Source organism: Pungitius pungitius, chromosome 8 (assembly GCF_949316345.1).
Source record: "Pungitius pungitius chromosome 8, fPunPun2.1, whole genome shotgun sequence".
NCBI classification, from domain to species: domain Eukaryota; kingdom Metazoa; phylum Chordata; class Actinopteri; order Perciformes; family Gasterosteidae; genus Pungitius; species Pungitius pungitius.
This window is the reverse complement of record NC_084907.1, coordinates 12,544,687-12,569,361: the sequence shown is the minus strand read 5'-3', so window position 1 is coordinate 12,569,361 and position 24,675 is coordinate 12,544,687. Positions and strand designations below refer to the sequence as shown.

Below are 24,675 nucleotides of genomic sequence, written 5' to 3'. Positions count from 1 at the left end.
AATGCTGTCAAACACAAGTAACCGAACTCGACCACTGTCTGAAGAAATTCAATATAACTGGGATTTAATCAGCCCAGTTACCTCAGATTCTCATTTCTCTCACTTAAAAGATAAATCGATCAACTCAACAAGCGCGGATCACTGGAGGCAAACACAAAGACACGTTTGGTTTCGGTGCTGTCGTTGCTCAACCGGGGCTGGCAATAAGAAGAAATCCATTCAAACAGCACAGACACAAAAGTAGTTTTGGAAAACACCAAAGCAAAAACTTTCTGATTGTTTTTCATTTAACAAGAAAATGCCAAATGCCCAAAATTTAAAACGTCCTTAATCCTGAATGAAAAGAAAGCAAAAAAGAACATGCATTTTGCTACTAGAACGTGAAACTCACACTACATAAAGAGGCCATGACACCACGTGTGACCAATCAGGCTGAGGAGCAGGTCTGCTGTGGGTGCAGCTGTGCCAGCTCGCTCAGAGAGACAGAATGAAGCACCGTGTCCTGAAATAATCCACTTCAGATCAGAGCATTGTCATCTCGGACAGATTCATCACTTGCAAATGCTGCTTCTTCTGGCCTTCTCCCCTCCTCTCACAGGGCCTGCTCAACGCATCAGCGAGACATCCTGTCCTCACAGCGGCTTCAGACCAAATCCAGCCATCATGAAGAGTTATGCCATCGTAGAGAGCTTTGGATGCGGGAGACATAATGCGAATATGACCCAGAGGGACTAAGGAATAAGGAACAATAACGGTAATATAGAAAACAGAAACGGAGGAAAAGTGGAGGAGCCACATATTTACGTCTTTGAAATTTGGATCATTTGTTGATGCGATTAAAGGAGGATGCAGCGTTTCTCTAAATAACGCATTCGTTATGGAAAGTATGTCATACGCATCTAACAGAATAGTCAGATTCTTTCCTCACACCCGATGCCACACAAAGAGTAAAAGATGGATGACTTCACGTTAGGATAAAATCACCCAGAGAGGTTGTTGGAATTGGTTTGCATTGAGGGGGCTTCTCCACTGGTTTTATAAAAGGAAATACAACTCAGAATCTAGTTCTCGCAGTGCGCCTCAGTCATCGCCCCCCCCCCGCGGCCCTTTAAAAAAGAAAAAAGTAGCACAGACTTTCCCTCCTTTGTTTATTTTCCTCTTGCCTTTGTCCATCAGTCTCCCCCTTGCCTCCTCGGAGCTCAGCCATCTTGTATTGGACCAAATTCAGATACAGCCGCAGCGGGCTGCCAGACCTTCATTCTTCTTTTCTTTTTTTTTGACGAGCGATGCCATGTTTACCAGAGTAAAACTTAAAAACACACAGCAACAAATCAATATGTTCGCTTTACTTTATCTGAGGGCGGCCGGTCCCAGCTGGCACACTGTGAATGAATCTACTTGGACGGATGATTGTGTCGACACACACTGTCTCAACAAACAAGATGCTATCCAGTTGTTGGATGGTTAACGCCCTTCCCCCTGAAAAAAGAAATAAAATGGAAAGGGTAATTTAATCTAAGCAAGGTCAACGTAAACACAACCTGATTAGAAGCACCTCGCCTCCTGAAACATGTAAATAATTAGCTTTATTCAGATTGTCATCATGAAATGGGACGAAGGGTGAAAGCTGCCATATCGGCTGCAATAAAAAAAAATAAAAAAAAATCAAATCAAATACGAACACCAGGATTTTGTAGCCACTTCAAATTACGTTAACGAGATGACGGCTTAATCTAATCAATCAAGGTAATGAGAGGCGGGTGGCTCTTGTATATTTAATCATCTAAAACGCTGCGTCGCCTCTTTACTTTAGAGACGAGTGGTGAGACAGGTTTAAACAACGAAAGCCTCTCTGAGACCACCCTTAAAGCGTCTAGCAATGAAGGTTTTTTGCTCACTCATGACAGACAGAGTGCCATCCGAAGCCTAACCGGGCCAAGCGTTGCACACAGTAACTGGATTCTTGGCCGAGGCCTTTTTTATTTACTTAGTATATTATTTTTTTTCTCCCCATAAGAGCTGACACAGCTTCAGACCGATCGCACAACAGGCGCTCTGTTGTGCGCTTGGCGAGCTCTCGGCCACTACTGGGCCTCGGTGGATGAATGTGGACCTTTAAGAGTAAACCACATGCGCTGACACAAGGTAGTTGGAAAAGAAGTGGGCAGCTCGAACTTTTCATTATGAAAACCCGATGCCACTGGCGGGGCGATGCTTGGACGAAAAGCGACGGTCGCATAAACAAACGAAACGAGTCGGACCTCAGCGGCAACACAAAGTGCCTTTCAGGGCACGGCAACCTGGAAGAAAGCATACGTCTGACGCTTGGAAAGGGCCCGCGCTCTCCCTGGTAGCCTGAAAGCAGGCCTCCGAGGTGTAAGGATCCAAAATGACCTAATCCAGGATAAACACAGAGCCGGGCGGCAGGAGGACTTTATACGTCTGTGGCACGGAGTGAACAGCGTGCCATTGTTTTAGGGGGCAGCGAACCTCCTTGTTGCATCCCGTGCAAACGGAACAACGGCATCGGGAAGTTCCGGCTATTAATCCGAGCCCGTTTACCAGCCGCTGGCTCTTGAATATATATATATATATATATATATATATATATATACACACTCACCGGCCACTTTATTAGGTACCCCATGCTAGTAACGGGTTGGACCCCCTTTTGCCTTCAGAACTGCCTCAATTCTTCGTGGCATAGATTCAACAAGGTGCTGGAAGCATTCCTCAGGGAGTTTGGTCCATATTGACATGATGGCATCACACAGTTGCCGCAGATTTGTCGGCTGCACATCCATGATGCGAATCTCCCGTTCCACCACATCCCAAAGATGCTCTATTGGATTGAGATCTGGTGATTGTGGAGGCCATTTGAGTACAGCGAACTCATTGTCATGTTCAAGAAACCAGTCTGAGATGATTCCAGCTTTATGACATGGCACATTATCCTGCTGAAAGTAGCCATCAGAAGTTGGGTACATTGTGGTCATAAAGGGATGGACATGGTCAGCAACAATACTCAGGTAGGCTGTGGCGTTGCAACGATGCTCAATTGGTACCAAGGGGCCCAAAGAGTGCCAAGAAAATATTCCCCACACCATGACACCACCACCACCAGCCTGAACCGTTGATACAAGGCAGGATGGATCCATGCTTTCATGTTGTAGACGCCAAATTCTGACCCTACCATCCGAATGTCGCAGCAGAAATCGAGACTCATCAGACCAGGCAACGTTTTTCCAATCTTCTATTGTCCAATTTCGATGAGCTTGTGCAAATTGTAGCCTCAGTTTCCTGTTCTTAGCTGAAAGGAGTGGCACCCGGTGTGGTCTTCTGCTGCTGTAGCCCATCTGCCTCAAAGTTCGACGTACTGTGCGTTCAGAGATGCTCTTATGCCCACCTTGGTTGTAACGGGTGGTTATTTGAGTCACTGTTGCCCTTCTATCAGCTTGAACCAGTCTGGCCATTCTCCTCTGACCTCTGGCATCAACAAGGCATTTCCGCCCACAGAACTGCCGCTCACTGGATGTTTTTTCTTTTTCGGACCATTCTCTGTAAACCCTAGAGATGGTTGTGCGTGAAAATCCCAGTAGATTAGCAGTTTCTGAAATACTCAGACCAGCCCTTCTGGCACCAACAATCATGCCACGTTCAAAGTCACTCAAATCACCTTTCTTCCCCATACTGATGCTCGGTTTGAACTGCAGGAGATTGTCTTGACAATGTCTACATGCCTAAATGCACTGAGTTGCCGCCATGTGATTGGCTGCTTAGAAATTAAGTGTTAACGAGCAGTTGGACAGGTGTACCTAATAAAGTGGCCGGTGAGTGTATATATATACACACATCTATTTTTTTTTCATGAACTCAGCACTATTTTAAGCGGGTGGTTAACAGTGTAAATCAACAGGAAGGCATGCGCAGGCTGGAGATGGAGTTTCACTGCCGCATGCTCGTCAACGCTGACGTTAATTGCTTTGGCACTTCACGCCACACAAGCGCGGCGGCGGCGGCGGCGGGGTGAGACGGATGGCTTTACGCTCGGGGCAAAAGGCACTGACATGGAGCTCCTGGTGCGTGCGAATCAGCCGCAGGCTTCGAACGGAAGATCGCGGACCTTCGGCGGCGGCGACAACACGCGAGTCACCGGGAGTAGCAACGGCACCTGTGAGTGGCCACCACCAACAGACCAGCACCTAAAGGCCACTCACTCAGGCTCCCTTAAAGGGCCTAAATGCAAGATTATATTCACAACTATGTTTTCATTAGTGTAACTAAGAATTATACACACACACACACACACAAACTTTAGAAATGACCAGCATTGTTTTCATTTTATTTTTTTGACGTTTTGTCTTAAAGTTTAATGCGGAGAAATAAGTAGCTTTATTAGGGTCTAATAGAGTTATTTAGAGGTTAAAAAAGAGGTACTTGACATCAAAACAGTCACGGTTCAAGCAGCGAGCAACAGCGAGTCGACGCTTCGTTCGTAGTTCTGGGCATAATTTGAAGGGACAGTTTTAAAAACGCTTAAAGAGATTTAGGTCATTAAAAGCGCCAGTAAACATCCCTCTTCCTGATTTGACTCATGATGTCCAACTCAAACAATGTGACCACAGAGGCCAGGGAGATATTAATGATGTCTGTAAATACACCTCTCCCCTGTCCAATACACACACACACACACACACACACACACACACACACACACACACACACACACACACACACACACACACACACACACACACACACACACACACACACACACACACGTCATCTGGTTCTTCGCTCAGGGCCTGGGAGATGAGCTCAGCTCCAGCTGGATGCTGAGGCCAGCTTTAATTCAGGCCGCCATTCCCCCGGCCAAGAAGCGCTGGCCCCATTGCCAGATTTATACATGCAACACAATTTAAATCACAACTGCCTTAAATCAGCAGCGCTCCTGAGCAGATGCATTATTTCATTAGCACGTTTCTTCTCAACAGACTGGGGAAAACAGAGGCTGTACACATATTCTGCTAATGATATTAGAGACTGTGTGGACGTGAAACGAGTACAGGAACCTCGGCAAAGAACTGGGTCGGCTTTAAGCAGATTTATGATCTCTGCTGGAGGAACAGGGCCATTGTTGGTCCAGACCACGCCGGAAACCAGGAGCTAATTAGGAGAGCAGCGGTATGGGCACGGTGTGGCTTTCAGAAGGTCCATCACCAGGACATTGTGCAGCACACAAAAAGCCTTTTTTTTTTCTCCTTGCGTCGCAGCAGCATCAGCACCGTTAAACGGGCTAAAACCTCTGCTGGGTTTTCTTCGGAACGTTGGGTTGGGAATTAGCCGCCTGGGAAGCTTTCGTGTGGGAGCTAGCTGTTCCTGGTTTTGACAAATGTTTAATGTGCTCAAGGACTCACCCCTGCATAATATTAAATGGCAACGGGCCTCGTCTTTGCGCGTCTTTTCCACCGAGGGTAGAAATCTACACTGCGTTAGATCTTGTCAAATAACAAAAGAAAAATAAAAAATTGAAAACAAAGTCCTTCAATCAGTGTCACTTGAGCCTGCTTCTTTTCAATAGCAAGGCTGGGAGCTTCTGAAACGACAAACCTTGAGCGCTATAATGTCAAATACCTCGGGCGAGCGCTGCAGAGCTTATCAGCCTGCCCCCCCCCCCCCATGCACCGAGGCCCACAGCCTGCACTAACTAAGCAGCATGTGTTTGTAATTTGCCAGCAGTTGATGTTGATTAGCTGGGTTATGACACCCTGCGACCTCGACCCTACCCGAGCACATAGACACACTTTCTCCAATTAGCCCTTTTGGTGCTCAGGCCATCAGGCTTTACGGGGCCATAAGACGGATTTATGTGCAAAGTCTGCAGGGATTTGGCTGGACCCTCACACACACTTGTCGGCACAGAAAGACACCACGTAGCCGCGCGCATGAAATTCATGGGTGGAATCATTTCAAATGTGCCGTATTAAGTCATTTACAATATATCTGAGCAGCTGCTCGAGTTCAAATTCACAATTAGCTGTAGCAGTTAATGATTTGTACCCCATGCTGAGCTTTTCTTTTTTTGTTGATGACAAGTTTCACAGCACCCCGCTGAACGGTTGTTATCGCCTATATAAACCATGAACTCCAAAGCGCAGACATGCTGCTGCTGGGCGAAGGAATTCAACTGGACAGTTGGTGTAGTGGTGTGAAAGTACAAAAACACACTGATTCGGACTGGTTTTGTTTACCAGTACACTCCACTTAATTAAAAATGTAATGTCTGTAGATAAAGAATATCTAGGTCAACCCCTCCAGACTATTCCACTGGTAGCACTTTGGCCGCACCCTTTTTCTGATACAGTATTTAGAGCCAAAACGTTGTCCCTCCGTCCTCATCAGCTTTTGGGCTTTGTAAAATAATCAGATAGGCCTTTTTAAAAATGCAATAGAAACTGAATGGATTATTTTGTACTGTTCTACACCCAACATTTGCGTCATCAGGTCAAGCACATAAAAAAAATACATACACCAGAGCCAGCAGCCGGCTACCAACCTCGATGCCTCAAAAAGGACTCCATCATCGGGAGCCGAGGTCATATAGCGACCAGGCCCGGGGCTTTCTTGGCTCCGCGCGGTGGACCGGTGACAGATTAAGTGCAGTTTTTGGATCCTACAGGGCTGAAATGACTTAATAAAAGGGAGGCTGACATTTTGAGTACAGAAGTGGAAGCATGTAGAGTTCTGGGTGGGAACGCGAGGACCGTTTCCGCTCCAGTCGGACGAATGTGTGAATGCAAAGATCCGCCGGAGACACCACAATCTGATCCACAGTGCTACAACTGTCAGGACCCTCTTATACTGAAGGGAATCAGCCTTGGAAACCACCACCAAGCTCTCAAATCAACTTCCTGTTTGGGGAAGGATGAAAGCAGCCAGAGTGAAAGTCCCGATAGTCGTCCACAGGAGCCAACTCAGCCATTTTGGGACTTACATGATTTATGAGCTGATGAATTCCCCATTATACAGGTAACCTCAACATTAAGCACTAAAGCCCAAAGCTAAACCCCCAAATAGAAGATTGCAAGGCGTGGGAAGCGGCCAAAATGACTTCACCTCGCAACACTCCAAAAAGGCGAACGCACACCCAAAAAACAAACCACACACAAAAGATTTAACTCTGAACAGTTCCAGCCCCCGTAGAGAATAAATACAGAGCCAGTCCTGTGGGGGTTCTCCTGCCTCTCCAACAAGCTCGACCAGTTCTTTGAGTGTGTCTGTGTTATTGCACCCCTCACCCCAACCACGCTCTCGTGTCCCACCACCGCTCCGCCTCCCAGACATGCACTGATGGAGAGATAAGTTGAAGGTCATCCTGAGAGAACAGAGGCTCTGCTCAGGAATGTGTGGAATAACACGCTCTTGTTCTGTGGACAAAAAGGCACATCAGAGGCTGGTGTGGCCTCGTATGGGCCCGTGTCATCACTGCCTTGATTTGGGAGGGAGACACGCACACTCATCAGGAAAAGACAGCCCCCAATTTTCCCCCATTAGTCTCCTTTATAATGTGAACTCTAAACATCTATGCAGAAATAAATTAATTCCAAAACTGCGTCTTGTGTGTTGCTGTTTACGCAACCAAAGAACTTGCTTTGCTGCTAAAAGAAGCAGGATCCAAACTGGTGAGTAAGATTGGAGTGAAAAATGGGACGAAGGTCTGACAACAGATGTCTTGAAGAATCTTGTAAAAAATGCAATTCCTTTTACAATCTGCCAAAGCGCGTTGTTTCCATAAAACAAATGAAACACCAGATTGCGATATCTTAAATTTATTAAACGAGAGCACAGACATCAAACTGATAAAATATGGATACTTATCGGGTTTGAAAAGTGATGTTGGGATTGGCAACAGAACAGGACTTCTTCCCCTCCCCACCCCCAACATCCATTAGTCTCAGGCTCATTACTCAGAGCGATAAAGAGATCCAACTGGGCGCATTGTGCTAACGTAGCTCCCTTTTGTGTTAGTCTTGCTCTGCACATTGACATTAATAATGTGTTTGCGACATGCGAGCCTCCAGGCTGCTCCCATCAAGAGCTGCGAAGGCAGGATGAGTCAGCATGTAAGCTGGACGAAAAATGAACATGGCTACATATCTATCGTTGAGAGTAACCTTGCCAATCTCCAGCTGCTGACATGTTAAGATCCAATAATCACCAAATGCTCATAAAGGCATTAACATGGAGGCTTCAGGCTTGGGAAATGCACAAGATGTCTGTATATTGTTTCTACACGTTCTTTGATTCAGGATGATGAAACTGGGTTATGTAAAGTGTTGCTCTCATGGTTGTAGTGCAGCTTAAAGGAACCATAACTCATTTTAAGCATCAGTGTGATACCTTTTTTATGTATCCGAGGACAAACTAGCTTGCACACATGGACAACCTTGCATCCAATAACAGGAACACTTTCCTTTTGTAATGCATTAAAACGTGAATAAAAATATGTTCTTCAAAAACATCTCATTTTTGTTGGAATCCCCAAACAATGCATTAAATACATTGGAATAGGTTTGTGGTTTTGATGAATGGCTTGAGGTCTGCGTTGCGGTTATGGCAACGACTTAGTGAGCTTGTGTTGCTGGCTACTTGGCTACTGTGGGCTTGGTTTTTGGGTTGGATCATCCATTTAAAATGGAGCATGGTAGGTTCTTAATCTCTACCATAGCTCTAAGCATTACCTAATGCTTTTTAAAAGATACCCTATGCTAGAAAATAAGAGGCAGAAAACATCCTTGTTCCATGTAGTCAAAGAAGAAGAAGACCAGTGTGGACGCCTCGGAATGCCCCATAGAACCGAGCATTCTTCTGTGCACAGCTGTAAACACTGAAGAGATGAATATTGAAGTCAGTTCCCCTCACCTTTTTCCAATCACCTGTATGACACATTAGTTATAAATGATTGCCAGATGTGATTAGTTGGATCCAACATGCAGTAAGCCATGTCCCTGGTGAAGACCTGACACTAACCTGTGCCCATCCGACACACTTGTCATCCATTACGTAGTCTGATCTCAAAGGACTTTGGGTGGAAACATCTCATTAACTACGTGAACGATAAATTGCCCATGTAATGGGAGAGAGCATTTACCTCAAAGATCGGCTCAGTCCATCCACTGAAAAGCAGACGACACCTGTGACAAGACATCCCTGAGTTTTCTCAAGTGAATGATGTGACCGTTAGTGGCACTTACCAGAGAAACGTAGGAACATGCAATTTGATATAATCTGACGCCAATACATATATTTCCGTTAGCTAGATCTTAAAGATATTCAGATCCAGACTAATGAGAATGAACTTTTCCCAGCCGGCTGTATCGGTTGGATGGCTAGATAGACTGATGGATAGAGGGGTGAGGGTTAGTGGATGGATGGATAAGACTATCATGACATTTGGATTCTGGTCTCTCGTGCTAATATAGAACACCGGGCCTTCCTTTCACCTTGGTGGTCCGTTTGCTGCAAGCCTTTTACTACACTCCCAATCTCCCAATGGACCACACATCCAGCTCAAAGGAGAAAACATCGGGGCTGTAAGTGAGCAGTGGGTCAAAAACTTGACCAGACTGGATGCGCTTAGATAAGCAGAACCGGGGTAATCTGCCACTGAGAGCAAAACAGCCTCCGGAGGGCCAGCAGCATGTGGATTAACCAACAGGAATCGTGAGATCCAGTATTATTTCCACTGCCTGCTTTGGACCCCTTATTTTCTTTTGCCATTATGGCTCCGTCATCTTTTTGTCTCCCAAGGTCCGGATGGGAAGCTGTACATGGATGTTTTCTCAACACCAAGCAGACACACACCATTCCCTCTTTTGTCCTTTTGTGTTTTACAGTATAAAATGCTCCTTTCATTACCTCAACAGAACCTTTGTACGGCCTCGACAAGCAAATGATGTCACACTTGCTAATCAGTGCAAACGTGGCTATTAGCATTCAGTCCTCTGCAGCGGAAATGTTGCACCTCGAAAAAACCTTTGGCTGTTCAGACAGCCGGAATCTTGAAAGCGTGAGATAGACGTCAAAACCAATCATCATGAAAACGTCTCATGCTAAATAAAGCACAATGCCACATGGTTCGAGTTTAGATCGTTATCCGCGGCGTGCAGAAACCTACAATGCAAACATTATTTACTGGGCGACCGGGAAGCAAGAACATTAGAATCCTCTAAACTAAAAGAGGAATGTTAACAACTTGCAACTCTCTAGTGTATGCAAAAAAAAGGATTTCATGCGTTTTAATTTATGAATCCAGCCTCCCATAGCGAGAGTTGTTATTGTATTAAAGGAGACCCCCCCCTAATAGCGTGAGCACAGGCTTCCCAACAGTTTCTCACCCCCCAGTATCTATATGATGCATTCCTCAAGCATGCCTTTCCACAGCATTTCCACACTGCGCTACCTTGGGGTTAAGAAACGGACTGTTCATGTGATGTGCCTAGACTTTTGGCACCAGACCTTGTATGGCCTAATGGTGAAGGATACAAATGGTATGTGTGTGAATAACTATAACTCTATCACTCTCGAAATTCAGTACTCTTTGAGTTTTTGGGTCGGAATCTTACTGACATCTCCCCTTTTCTCATTACTCAGCCCCGACCCGGAAATCTTTCCTCCAAAAACACGCTTGTTTCCGATCTGTCTATGAAGCTGTGGAACGACCGGCTAAAAGGCAAGATGTTTCTGAGGATGTATAAAAAGCTTTGTTGAAAGAACAAGCTAATTGACCTCAAGTGGATCATGTGTTTGTGGGCGAGCGTTCCTCCTGTGGTTCCAGCTGGATAAAGCTCGTTCTTGTGATGCCGAGGCGAGTGCAGTTTAACTCTCTGTGTTGACTTTTCCTCTCCATGTAGGGGCTGGATAAACAGCTCAGTCAGCTGTAAAAGCCGGTGTAACTGTCTCCTTAGGAGACGCGGCAACCAGGGGAGCAGCAAGGGCGCCCCTGCACCTAAGGGATGCTGGTTAAAGATTACCGTAATCCCTGTTTTAGCGATGTAAATGATATGCAGCCGAAAGAGCCTTGTCTTTGGAACCTCTCTCACACAAGGTGGTTTCGCTTTACCACAACATGCGAAACCGTGAGCTTTATGGAGAGGACCGAGGTGCCAGCCCACAGGCACACGCTGGGAAATCACTCCACGCTGAACTTTGTTACCCGCCGTGTACTTAAAAAAAAAAAAAACTAAAAAAAAAAAAAAACTTGCTTGTCAAGTTGCAATGATGCTATTCAAAGATGGACGCTGCAACAGGATGACATTGCCCAACCCCCAAAGTCCAGACTTAATATTTAGCAGAGTGAGGAACAACTGAGGAAATGGAGAAAGGAGACGCCGACAGCTGAGAGAGAAGGAGAAAGACAGGTTTTTAAAGTCATGCGCGGCTGTGCGGTGGCACAGAAGCTTCTTGGAAAACAGCAAATCAGGAGAGTTATGTCACCGCCCCTCACTGCTGAGTGAGTGGAGTCTTCAGTCTGGCCCCCTAGAGTTTCTGCATCATGTAATTTAATTCATGGGCCGTGAAACACAGCAAAGCAATGCTTGAACCGGACGAAGACAAAGAACCGCAGCAGCCACGTCCGAATGACGGTGATTCGGTGCTTTTCACCGACAGACAAAATGACAGAAAACCTTTTACAGCGACGGTGAGAGCTGAGCGGATGGCTGAGCATATTGTGGGATCTTGCCGTTAGCTCTTAACATATGAACAAGTGGTTTTGGCCTCTAGTTAAAAAAAAAAAAAGGTAAAGATTTGTTTTTCTAATCCTGCAGAGCCATGTTTTAGCTATTCTTAGATAACTTACGGTTCCTCAAACAGCCGTTACGATTACAGGAGCACAGAAAAAGAACCACCCCACTTACAGCCATTGTACGTGAGGCGGCGCGGCGTCCAGCGGAAAAATCGATTTTAAAGGCATTTGAAGCGTTCCCGTGGATTTTAACGCTTCTATCCCCCCCCCCCATCCCATTATCCCATCATCCCATCATCGTCATCCAAAGGAATTCAACTCCTGTCACTGCAGTACGTCAGAGTAAAGGGAGAAGTAGAGGGCAGTCGGCTAGGTAAGGGGGGGGGGGGGGGGGGGTGAAGCTGTGCTCAATTCCCTGGCGAGCACCCAGTCTCACATCTGACTAGCACCAGCCTGGTTGGAGACGTCTTTGAGTCGGAGGAAGGTCACAGATGAAAGAACCGTTTGATCAGAGTCGCGGCGGCCTGCCCCTAATGGACACGCTTACATAAATATTGACCGGATTTGCAGGGTGGTGTAAATCGTGCAGAGGTAGAGACGCAGCGTGGATAGCTGAAGCACGCTTGAAGGAGTCCTTCTGGCTTTGAACGTGTTTGAGAGTGTTGACTTTTGCCGCTTGATGGATGGCCCACACTTCAAAGAGAATCCCGTGATAATGAACTGCGTTCGCTCCGTGCAACATACAGTACGCGCTCATGTCCCCGGTCTTAGTGCCGCCGCCGCCGCCGGCGACGTGAAAACAGAGTCCGTTCACTCAACACAAACGGAGAAGTGATGGATGAGAAAGGTATTTGTCTAGACACATTTGGAAGGAGCCTTCAAAGGGGCTGGACTCAAGTGAGGATTTGTGTATTTGTCTAAAAACCAGTGTGAGGAGTCCCTGACACACGAGGTTGTGTGAACAAGCAAGACTGGATAGAGACGGCATTGTGAGTGGCCCCGATCACACTATATTACAGTATTGTGAAGGTGGACAACAAATGAAAAACAAAAACATCCATTGTCCCATTTATCCACATTTATGCACAGTGACTCTCAACAAAGGACACAAAGCGCAGCACATTTGGTTCGAATCTCAGAGGTCACGACCCGCACAGGGTTTATTTGGACTTTTGCACCAAAATAATCACAGGCCTCTGCCTCTGCTGTGACAGACGTTAACAGTCTGGAACCACTTCTCTGTGTAACTCCTACCTGAAACGTGAACTTAGGGGCTAGTCGCTGCCATGAACATTTCCTAATTATTGTTTAAATTATGTGACTTCTGAAAGTGGAAATGTTTCTAGCAGGAGTCAGAAATGCTTCTCTGGGTAGAGGATGTCAGTTTATGTGCTGCGGATGTGGTTTGTCAGCTACTTGGAGGTAAGGGACTGGGAGGAGGTCCAGATGAGAAAGAGACACCTTTCTTCTTTCTTCACGTATACTTCTATGCGCACAGGACGGCTTGACATGTGGTTCATATTGTCACGGCACGTTTGACACGCAGGGTCAGTGTTTGAAAATGTTTTTGCAACCATCAAATCTGGTGCCATTTAAAAAGTGCAAACCATTTGAGGCAAAATCTGGATGTGTGTTAGCCATCCCGGCTGCATTGACCACATTTTAGCAGCCTTTGGTCATTGTTTAACACGCCTCACAGCAGTCCTCATTCTTGTACTTTTTGCGCTGTATGACCTCACCAACCGTAGCTACGGCCATCTGAATGGAGACCTACGGCTGCACTTGAGGTGGTACCGAGCCTACCTTTCAGTGATTCCTGCCAAGAAAATGTGAGCACTCATTCGCTGATTACCTGGCAACGAAAGAAGAAAAGAAGCGTCTGATGGGGGCGTGAGGCGGTTGTCTAAACAGACGCAGCTGCAGCAGCAGCACTGTTCAAACAGCACAAACTCAAAAGGTCTCATCTTGATGTGCCAACCATTTCTTTGGCTCCAAGTCAAGGGATTCAAGTCACCTAGCACAAACTTTACCTGCTATTCCTGGTCTTCAACTGCACGGTACGCAACAATAGATCTTATTATTCCCTGTCAGACGGGAATACATGGTTTTTTCCCCCTGCTAATAAGATCACAGATAAAGCGTTTCTCTCCCCCCCCCAAAGTCGTACGCCCAAAAATAAAGGGCCTTGTTTAAGATCGGGTGTGTGCGTGCAGGCCAGGCCCCAGTAGTCAGCATGCCATTGGTGAGAGACAGCAGCTGCTGGCCTGAAATAGCAGAGAGGCCACGGTGTTAAAACCAGCCTTGTTAGTTTGCAACCTCTGTGGCCCAAAGAGGGCGATGGAATATCTACTTTCAGGTAGAATATCTGGTTTCTGGCTTAAAGTTTTAAGCAAAGTCAACAGGATTTCATAGCCAAACACAGCGTCTTCCCCTTACTACGGGGTCAAATTCTGCTTTATCTACATCTACTTCAGGTGGCTGAATTCCTGAGCTCTCATACCTTCCACGTTGTGCTGCTGTTCTGTTATTGCCAAGAGTGCGTGTCCTGGCCTGGCAGAAAAAGACTAGATGAAGCCATATGATACGGAACAAAAAGAAAAATAGATATCTGGTGTGAATCTAGGTTGTATATGGGAGACGGCGACCTTGTGTTTAGCAGAGCTAGACTGAGCATGAGCAAAGAATTCAAGGAAGGTTAGGTGGGTGAACTCCATCCCTCAGCCTCAAGTCAAAAGGCCCTGTGCAGAAAAAACCCTATCCTACATCCTGAGATACACTATATGTAATAAGATGGGCACTAGCAATTCCAGGCTCATTTTGGACCATTACAAGAGCGTAGACCCTCCTCACATGATTGCATCTCAGCCTGTGCGACTTCCATCGGTGCGAATAAACCGAAACACGTCAGCACTCTGCAGGAGAAAAGGCTCCCTGCTTTACCTTGTAGTTATTTTCCATCTCTTCTCTTGGCAGCCTCCTTGCATTTATTTTCAGGGAAAACTGTCACACAAGAGGCAAGTGTGGAAACCGTAGTGGCAAAAGGCTAAATTTCCTCGCATTTTAAAGTAAGCCCAAGGCAGCGAGGCTTATGGTATTAAAAAAGGAGCCTACAATGGACTTACAAAAGGTCCATTGTCTAGCCGAAATAGGCATGATGTTGGAGACATTAGACGTTAAATGACACTTATCTTCTTTTTCTTCTTCTTTCCCGGCCGGCTTCGGCTCTCTGCTTTGAGACTACTGTTTTCATAAGATGGCAAGGAGGGAAAATACTTTGTTTCAAGTCAGTTGAGAGCTCTTCTTCTGGGACACACCCTTTACCACCTGCGCATATCAATCACCCATTTGGCCAAGCGCTGCGCTGGAATTATGGGGGGAAAAAAGGGGGAAATCTCTTCAGATCTCACCCCTAAATGCTGTCAAAATGGCCGACAGTGCACGTCCGTTGGCATACCTGGCGGATTAAATGCTACATGCTGTTGCTGGGGTTCTAAATAAAGCGGCCTCTGTTCGCGGGGAGTAAAGGGCATCTTTATTGACGACTTGGCGCTGAACTTGCTCTGTGCTCTCAGCCGGTGGTCCATGGGCTTCTCCTGAACCCGCCAGTTATTTTCCCTGCCTGAGCACTATCATATGTCAAAATCTACACAGATTTGTGGACACAACCTTTTTTAACCCCAGGTACAGGGTGTGCCAGTGAATGAATGAGGGGGACAAGTTATTAAACGTATGCTCTTGATAAAACTAAAAAATAAACTGCTCTCAGGTGAGCTCCAAACAGGGACAATGACCTTTAAACTAGCATATTTTTAAACACCGACATACAAAACATGTGATACGCTGCCGGCGGAACAAGAAGTATTCACTTGCATGGAGGAGCACCTGCATACAGAGGGAATATGTGAGGGAGCAGATTTTACTTCCCACGGTTAAATAAGTCATCCTCCGAGGGGACGGGCACGAGCACCAAGGACGTCTGAGAGCAGAATGCCCCCGCACCCCCCTCCCCCCCAGGGTTGATCACTGAAAAGCTTGCTCAATGAGCCGGCGACGGCAATTCCTCCAGGATTTGTATCCAAAGGGGAAGAGGAAGTCTTGAACGAGACGGAGAGGTGACAATTGAAAGGGAACATGGCCCCCCGGGGAGCGAGAGAAAGACCCGAGCAAAGCGGCGGAACAGAGAGGGTACAACGGCGCTGCTGAACAATGGGCTTTTTGTGTATTTGCACACATTTGAGTGATTAAAAAAGGCAGCGCGGCGGCCTCCGCTTGCCGGGCGGTGAATGGAGGGGTGCTCTAGACCTCTCCCGGAGGTGATGTAGCTGGGATTAGTCGGTAGAGTGAAGAAAACTGTAGGTGCCCTTCTTCATTTTGGCCCATCCCTGCGAGTCAAAGAATGCAACAAAAACTAATTGACTCCATTCTGGTTAGAGTACTAAATCAACACTTTCATCAGCTTCCAGGCATTACTTGTAGCCGATGTTTTGGTTTTACGAGTGAGCGCGTTAGCAGGTGACCCCGGCTTGTTAGCCGCTGACCCTCGGGCCGCGTTAGCCAGAGACCCTCGGTCATAGGCGTCCTCGGTTGCTAGTAGTAACGGCAGCTGTTAAGAACACAAACAGAACATGCAAGGTGTCCTCGTAAAAAAGCTTTCAGCTGTACATTAAGCAACCATGAAGGCGTTGGGCTACAACGGTCACCTGTTAAACCTAAACACCTGTTGGCCTGAAACGGTTGCAGAAACTGCGTGAAAATCGATTTGGACAAACACCAAACCATGGCACCCTTTCTTAGGACTAAAAGGTGAAAAAGAAGCAAGTCTCTAACGGAAACCAGCGTCTGTTGTCAAGGCGGACGAGGCTCGCTTCAGAACTGGCACTGAGATGTGCAGGAGCCATTGAAGTAAAAGTCTTGATGCTGAGCTTTTCATGTTTTAGCTCTAGGTTAACCCTAACTACCCCTAACCCCTAACCCTAACAAAAGGCTGCCTTTCTCACACTGCGAGATAGCAACGGTGTCATAGCCTACACAACCCCACAAACACATTTAAACATTCCTACTTGTGAGGCGAATTCATAGAGCTGCTCGGACTGGTTTGCATTAGGTGGAGATGGACTAGACGACAACATAAACCTTCCCCCTCATGGCCCTCAACAGGCCTTTATCTCTTTGGATGTTGGTTTACAAACGGCTTCAGTAACGAATACATTGTTAACCTTTAACCTTTAAATGAACCTTCCTCTTGTCTTAGATCTGGTCAGCTTTGAAGGTTAAATGAGAGATTTTTCCATTGATTACAATCTGGGTGGAAATTGGGGGGGTGGGGGGGGGGGATCTGTGAAGTCAAGGGCCAGGAAAGCATAAAAAAAATATTCTGTAACTGAAGGGAAAGAAAGTCAAACCCTCTGTACATGAAGAAAAAAATGAAGTTTACTTCATTGGGTCACCAGAACACTTACTGCAGTGCTTCCATACGAGAAGACAAGCTCACTAGGGCCTTTTGATGGATGGGGGGGGGGGAAGCTACAGCCTTAATGTGCTTTGGGACCAATGCTGGATCATTCAATGCCCTCACAAACCATGGCCGATTTCCATAGAAACACACACACATGTCCCAGTGTCTAGTGAGAGGTGGAACCTGTGTAATATGTATCCTGAAGATGTCAGCACTGATCATAAAACAGATTCACAGGAATCCAGTTGAGCCAAAAGAGACACAACCGGAGAAACTGTCCATCTATAAAAAAAAGCCTATGAAATGTAACAACACAACTTGTCAACATCGTGTGATTCATTGCGGAGTCTTGGCAGCCTGTTCTCCATTTAATTGATTCCCCTACATGGACCATTGCCTCAATCACCAGTCCCCATTTATTTTTTATGTTGACCATATTGCTGCTATCTATCAGCTCTAAGTGGAAAGGAGAACCTCTATATGGTCTTAACGTTAAGCACTTTTGGTTTATTTGACAAAACCTCCGTGGCGTAAGTATTTTACTGTCTGGAGTCCTTTCTGCAGACTGTCCCTAAAGCTCCGCCAGAGATAAGTAAAAGAGGCCGATTCACGATTCCTGGCTCCTGGGTAGCGGGGAGATTTACAACTTGTTACATGCAGGAGCACAGAGCTTCAAGATGTGGTCTACACAATGGAAGACACATCTGGGGAGGACTGTCATTATGCCGGCGGCGGCGCCACCGGTTTTTACTTTGCGTTCCGTTCTTACCGTGACCATCTCAAATATTGAGATGGCTGAATTGCGGCGCCATTTCTTTTGGTGCGGTCGAGCGGAAGCCTGGCATGGGGCTCCAGCGCAGTACTGATGCACATATTAAAATGCGGTGGAGCAGGTCGGCCTCGTTCAGGGTTTCTTGGTACGCAGACGGATTACTTTCAACTCGAGGTTTGAACTTCTTTACTTAATAAATGGGACGCAATGTTGGATTTGACTCCTCCCCTTTTCTTTGCTGGTCTGAAAAATGATCCGAACCGTGACTCCTGAACCGCTATCCAAAACAAACAGTGAGGTTTTGGATCCGGCATAAATATTGTACATTCATTTTTTACATACGACTTGACTTTGTGACGACTTGTACCAAAGCAATTCTCTTTTCTTGGAAATTCTGAGGCGCTTATTATGATTCAGTTTAAAAAATGGTATGTAGATATTACATTGATTGAGTCTACCCTGATTATCGGTCTTTAAGTCGTGTAATGTGACTTTGTCAAAGGTAACCAGATGGAAACAAGTTCAAGCCAAGCCCTTCCCTGCCAGAGAGGAAGAGAGAGAGGGAAGCGAGTGGGCGGTAATTACCATGCTGCAGTTGGGATGCATTTCAGAGGGGTACTGGGAGGAAACGACGGGCCATTACAGCACAACTAAGGGTCTGTTAATCAGCTTATTAGGGTCTAATTGAGGGGAGTCAATTAGGAGTCGGTGGGCAGTCCGGCTCACAGGAGAAGCAGCTGGAAGAGCAACCTGAGACAATTGTTACTGAGCCATTGACAGGAGACCAGTGATTGACTGGCAGGAAAATGAGCCTTAATTACACCTGTCTATTTCTGCCCCCCCCCCCCCGTTTTAAACCTTTTAACAGACATAAATGAACCCACTGGGTCCAATGAACATGGAGGTGCACAGCAAGTGTTGATGCAGAGCGAACCCATTTACAGTCGTCCCAGACGGTGAGTCGTCCCAGACGGTGAGTCTCCACAGCGCTGCTTTAACCGAGTGGAAAATACGGGGATGGAGACAATAGCTCACGTCACACCATCTCTGGACTGAGACGACGCCACATCTTACCCCCCCCTCACACACACCCAATATAGAGCAGTAGAAAACAAAAGTGTGCTTGTCCTCACGTTGTAAAACCCGGCCCCCGCATGGGGCAGCGGCCCCCACCAGAAGCTGATTATGGACCCTTTAAAGTTAGATTTGATTTAACGTGCTGCTGCTGCCTCAGCTGGACCACGGGGCACAAGAATGTGGCCCGCTGCTCGGCTTGGCCCGCTTAGCCCACAGGGCTGGATTCATCGCGTCTCGGGGGCCGGACGGCAGAAACAGAGCCGTGCCACATTCAGCTGGCCCGTCTGGGGAATAAACACGCTGCCTGCACAGGGGCCCGGATCCAATAAAGAGCCTTGACAAAGGCCTGCTTCTTGCCTAAGAATGCCAAACAACATGTGATCCCCTGTAGGGAAATGACTCCGGTGTCTGTCCCTCACAGCCCTCAGGGGTCAGAAATAACCTACTTTTTGGCACATGTCCTTGTGAGGAAGCCATGTGCTGTGGCACCTTATTAGAGACAGTAGGACATGTCAGAAACACATCGTGGCGCGAAACGCTGCCACAGGCAATGACAACTGAAGTGCTCTAGAGCAACAATTCAAACAATTTAGCGAACTCATCGACTAGACGCTTTCACCCAGAGTGAACAGTTCTTGAACTCTCATTCACATCGCTCCTGGCGTCCACCTTAACTGTGGAGTTTACGGTCTTTTTTCGCCGAACGCCACAGAGCTAAAAGCCGGTGACGCAAAATCTAACGTATTACTTTGAGTGCGCGGTGGTATGGAACGCTCGGGTCAATGTCAACAGCAACTGTACTATTATCACTGAGTAATGGACGACCCGTGACTCGCTCTCAACCAATCAGAACTCTGGATTTCATCTACCCGTATTATAATAAAGCATAAGTGTTGTCTTTTGTGTTTTTAAAGGCTACATTACATTGAAGGGATATATGTCTATGTCCTGTTCTAATAGTGTTCATTTATTTCTTAATGTTGAAGAAGTGGCCCACCTTGTCTGGGATCAGAATAGTGGCGCTGCCGAGGACGAGGCCTCTCTGTCAGGAGCTGGGTTTTTCTGCTGGTTCTGGCTCTTGTGACTTGACACTTAAAGTAACCGTGGGGCGGTTTGAGGTGTTTAGTGGGTCCCTGTGGGTTACCTCGCAACTCATACAGCCGGCGACAAGTAAGAGAATGCAGATGTGCTGCCTTGGGGGTGGGAGGGGGGCGAAAAGCATTCGTTTTTGCAGTACCGATGAAATAAACACATTTTCCTTCAGGTTTTGTTCAACTTCAAAAAGGAGGCACGCGGCCAAAAGTCCATTGATTCCTTGATAAAAAAACATAATCCTTGGCAACATGGTCATGGGAGCTGGTTGTGTCAAACACAATAAAGCTGATCCTCAGGATGAAGGTTTGATTATAAATCCTTCGACAATGCTGTGTTTAGACCAGTGCATTTTGCATTTCACACACACTTGACGATGACGCCCGGTATTTCCCTCCCAGGCTCATCGTTATAATCTAAAGTGTTAAAGTGTGCAGGTATACGCCCGCTGTTATTCTGCTCCGTGCTTTTGGCAGATCACACTGAATGAAAAGGCTGTGCTGTTGAAATTCAGCCTTCAAATCTCCACATTTCCATTTAAAAAAGAAGTCAAGTGGACATTTATATGTATATAAACATTGTCTTCGCGGGCACAAAATCCTGCCCCCTGCCTTTTCCTCCATATTAAAATTGGCCCAAATGTCAGTTTATTTAAAAGTAGCTGTTGTTCACCCCCTACGCCATTTGAGTGTTTGCCGGGGAGACGTTTACAGCAGCAGCAGCCGGGCCGTCTCCATTCTGTCCCCACTGCACCCGGGACGAGGCCACACAGAAAACACCCCGCTGAGAGCTCCGGTACGGTGACTCTGGGATTGGGACATTGGATTAACATGCAAAGAGGCTTCCAGAAACCGAGAGCAGAAGCAGAAGAAGAGGCGTTCGGCCGTTGCTGAACGTGAAGTGAGGTTGAAGTCACTTTTTAAAAACGGCAAATACGTGTGACACTCGCCAACATGACAGGATTAGGAAACAGGGCACTGGCAATCCTCTGGTAGCTCCGATTCAGAACCTGGATTCATGGAATCACAGGTCCGGCCCTGACCAGAGTGCTGCGATGTTTAGCTCGCGGAGGGGAGGGGGGGTGGGGCGGGGGGGGGGGGCCTCGGCAAAAGTAAACACGTCAGCTCCAGGTTTTTATGAGAAAAAAAACGTCCGGGCGAACAAGGAGGCATTCATGTGGCGATTCATGGCAGCCTGTAGCTCAGTCAGAGGACGGCCATCTGCTATCACACTCCCCCGCTAAGAGCCTGTAATAAACGGGGCGAGCTGTGGATCGCCATGTACATGCCACATCCATGTAGACTTACTGGAACTGACACCTCCGCTGCAGGAAGACACAACAGGCAACAAATGGGATCAACAGGCAGCGGTGGGGTTTGGACAAAAACATTTGCTTTCCCGGAAATAAGAGCGGCGAAAAGTTAGCAGGTTCTGAAACTATTCCAAATCTTTGTATTTAAAATGTGTGAGAGAAGGAAGTCTTTGAGTCTGCTCTATTCAAGTTGGATCCGCGCGGTGACCTCTGACCACCAAGTTCTTATCAATTCAACCTTGAGTGGACGTTTGTTTCAAATTTCAAGCATTTGAGCAGGCCATCACCAGAAGAGAGTAAATCATAAAAAACAGTTTAGGTGGCGGTGTAGGAACCCGTTGCAGCTGACAGGAGCCAATTCGAGAAAACCTTTTAGTTTGGGCTGAAAGCTCTCGGACTATAATCACATCCCAGTGGGTTACGAGATCTTTTGGGCAGAGCCCACATTTTGGGGGATTGTAAAAAGTAAGGGTTTTATTAGATACTTAAAAGATAATACCTTCCTTGTAAGGATGAGCAAAAGTTTACTTTTATTGTAGATTTATGTGAAAGCCATTCATGCCGTACAGTATTTGGCCAAAAAATATAAAAGAGAAAAGAAAAACTTCCTGAGGTATGATGACAAATCGATTTTGAAGGCTTCAGCTTGCGTCCCACACAGGATGCTAAATAAGTCTGAGCTTCGAGCCGGAGATGAATCTGCCTTTGGGCGCACGGGGTTTCAAATTCCTTTGATTCATCCCTGTAAAGCAGTTCACATACCCAATCACCCCAGGTTAAAGATGCAACCCACACACTTCCAAACACAACGTATTGACGGCTAAAAATCCAGAACATAGAACTTTCTGCTTCATCCGGCCAACAAAAAGAGTCTTGGAAATTAAAACCTCCTTCACGATTAGATTTCTCATGGGAAAAAAAAGAACGATAACTGCATATACTTTTTTACTTACAAAGGCATGGATGATTAATATGGTTGCTTTTTGTTTACTAATCCCTCCTTTAAAAAAAAAGAAAAAGAAAAGGTCACTTAATAGGATGCTTTGCAGGCCCCTAAGGCTACTCGTGTGACATCATCCACAATGGCTCAGAATAAACAAGGCAGCGTCGAGCAAAGTCTGTGCCTCCTTTTCAAAGCTCATTCCTACACACTGGCAGACAAGCTCAAAGACAAAGACACACGTTTTAGCTCCCCTCGTACACGTGTGACGTATGAGCTGATCTTTCCCTCCACTCATTGGTTCGTGGCCCACTTTTTTTGTCTCCTGTTGCAGAGCGATCCAAACCTCGTCACTGAGGGGCATTAGAACCGAGGACCAATGCGTCGCATCGCAGTGGTGGCGTCGCTGCAATTAGGGGCACACTATTCACAGCCGCAGCTCGGGCCGCAGGACTGCATGAATGACAGGAGAGAGAGTGATGGACGCCGTCCAGATGTCGCAGAGTCCACTGCTTGTAAACACTCTCCACAAACATTAACGCAAGCAATGTGCCGGCTGGAATGGTCCGCGGGGCAATTTAACCGAGGTCGGACAATAAAGCCTGTGACAAACCATATTTGTCATCTTGGGGCCCGTGGCAACACACAGACGCACAAATACACACACACGCACGCACGCACGCGCGCACTCACCAACCTCCGGTCAATGCAGCCATTGTGCGGCATCATGCTCGACAACTGTTGTACAAAAGCAACCTCTGTGACGTCGGGTTTGTCGACGCATCAGTCAAACTGGGCCGAGGGGACCTTTCCACACTGGGCTCAGTGAGGAGGACGCTGCACGCCGGCTTTGTCCTTGGGAGGAGAGACACACACGGGGCCCTTTCTCGCCCGGGACAAGGCGGCGTCGCCTCCGGTTTGAAATCGGTGCCGCACTTGACAAAGCCTTCTTCTGAGTGCTGGCAGAAGTATGTGTTGAAACGTGTGCCGTCTGCAGGATTTACTTCTTGCGCCGGAATAAAAGCCCAGAGCGTAATTCGACGATATGCGGCTTTCAGCCGGAGCTTAATTTTCCAAAGTCACCGGAACATAAATATTGAGTTGTGGGTTCGTGCTTCCTCGCTGTCGTCATCTTTATGAGGCAGACAGCAGCTGTCACACTTTGCAACTTCCCCATCCACGGTGCAGTGCATCAGCCCTCTGAAACCCCGCAGCGTAGTTGAAGCCACGTACCTCTATTATTCGGTCGTGGATCTGAAGACCGTCTTCCTTGTCCGCCGGACCGTCATCGATGACCTTGGATACAAAGATCCCCTCGTTCGAAACGCTGTCACCGTCGTCCTGTGTAAAAAGCGGCAGTCATTGTACTGCACAGTAATGAAACAACAGAGCTACGATCGTTAAGGAGAATAGTAGCGTTTACTAAAATGAAAAAACAACGTCTTGGAACGTCCAGACTTCTCTGTAAGAATGCAGATTGGTCAGGTTTTTCTCTCCGAGAAAATGTCTTCCGCCCTCAAGTGGAGTTTGAACTGAATGTTGAGTTTATTCCGTTCAAAACACTGAAAGACAAAGGGTCTCAAACTATTTGGAGGCTACCCAGATCAATTCAAACACTCCACTATCAGCTGTTTTGTCGTTATCTGAAAACCTGGATCACGGGAAAAAAGAAGGCGGAGTCTATTTGTAATTTGGGTAAAGCACTGTGGTCATGACCTTTTAGTCAGAGCTTGCACCTCCATCAGCACGCTCTTTAAAACCACATGCGATGTGTTTTGCACTCTCGCTGCAACACAACTTCAATTTAATGAGATACTTAAAGCAACCTCAGAAGTCACAGCGCGCTAAGTGTAATTAATTATTTCTGGTCTGCTTCCTCTTTCAGAATCATCGTGTACAGAAACACAGAAACGCTGTGCTACTAATTTTTTGGAGTTCACTGCTTTGCAACTCGGCGTAATCCTCAGTATTATTGAAAAACTATTCCTCTCGGAGACCACAAAACCTGGCGAGCTGATTGCTTTTACCAAGTCGGGCCAGAATCACAGCCACATGAAACACGCGCGTCAAGGGCTACGGGGATATTAGCCATATCCATTTTAATGAATAGCTTCTTACGCAGACTGCTGATTTGAGGCTAGCGGGGAAAGCGAAAGCCAAGAATTATCTGTGCTCTCTCATGTTTGGGTTTGATGCATGGTTCTGTCACGCCAGCGAGAAAGGTCGCAAATCTAAGAGACCGGGGGCTCCGGTGAAAAAGCCACATTCTTTATGCGTGGAT

The 24,675-nt window shown here is 46.7% G+C and overlaps 1 protein-coding gene across 2 annotated transcripts in view; it reads right to left on the bottom strand.

Moving 5' to 3' along the window:
* Positions 1-24,675, bottom strand: part of pdzrn3b (PDZ domain containing RING finger 3b) — a 70,685-nt gene that overhangs the window by 39,767 nt on the left and 6,243 nt on the right. For both annotated transcript variants that reach the window (XM_037448091.2, XM_037448090.2), the window contains one exon: positions 23,628-23,735. In XM_037448091.2, coding sequence (XP_037303988.2) covers positions 23,628-23,735 — 108 coding nt within the window. The remainder of the gene's footprint in view (positions 1-23,627; positions 23,736-24,675) is intronic.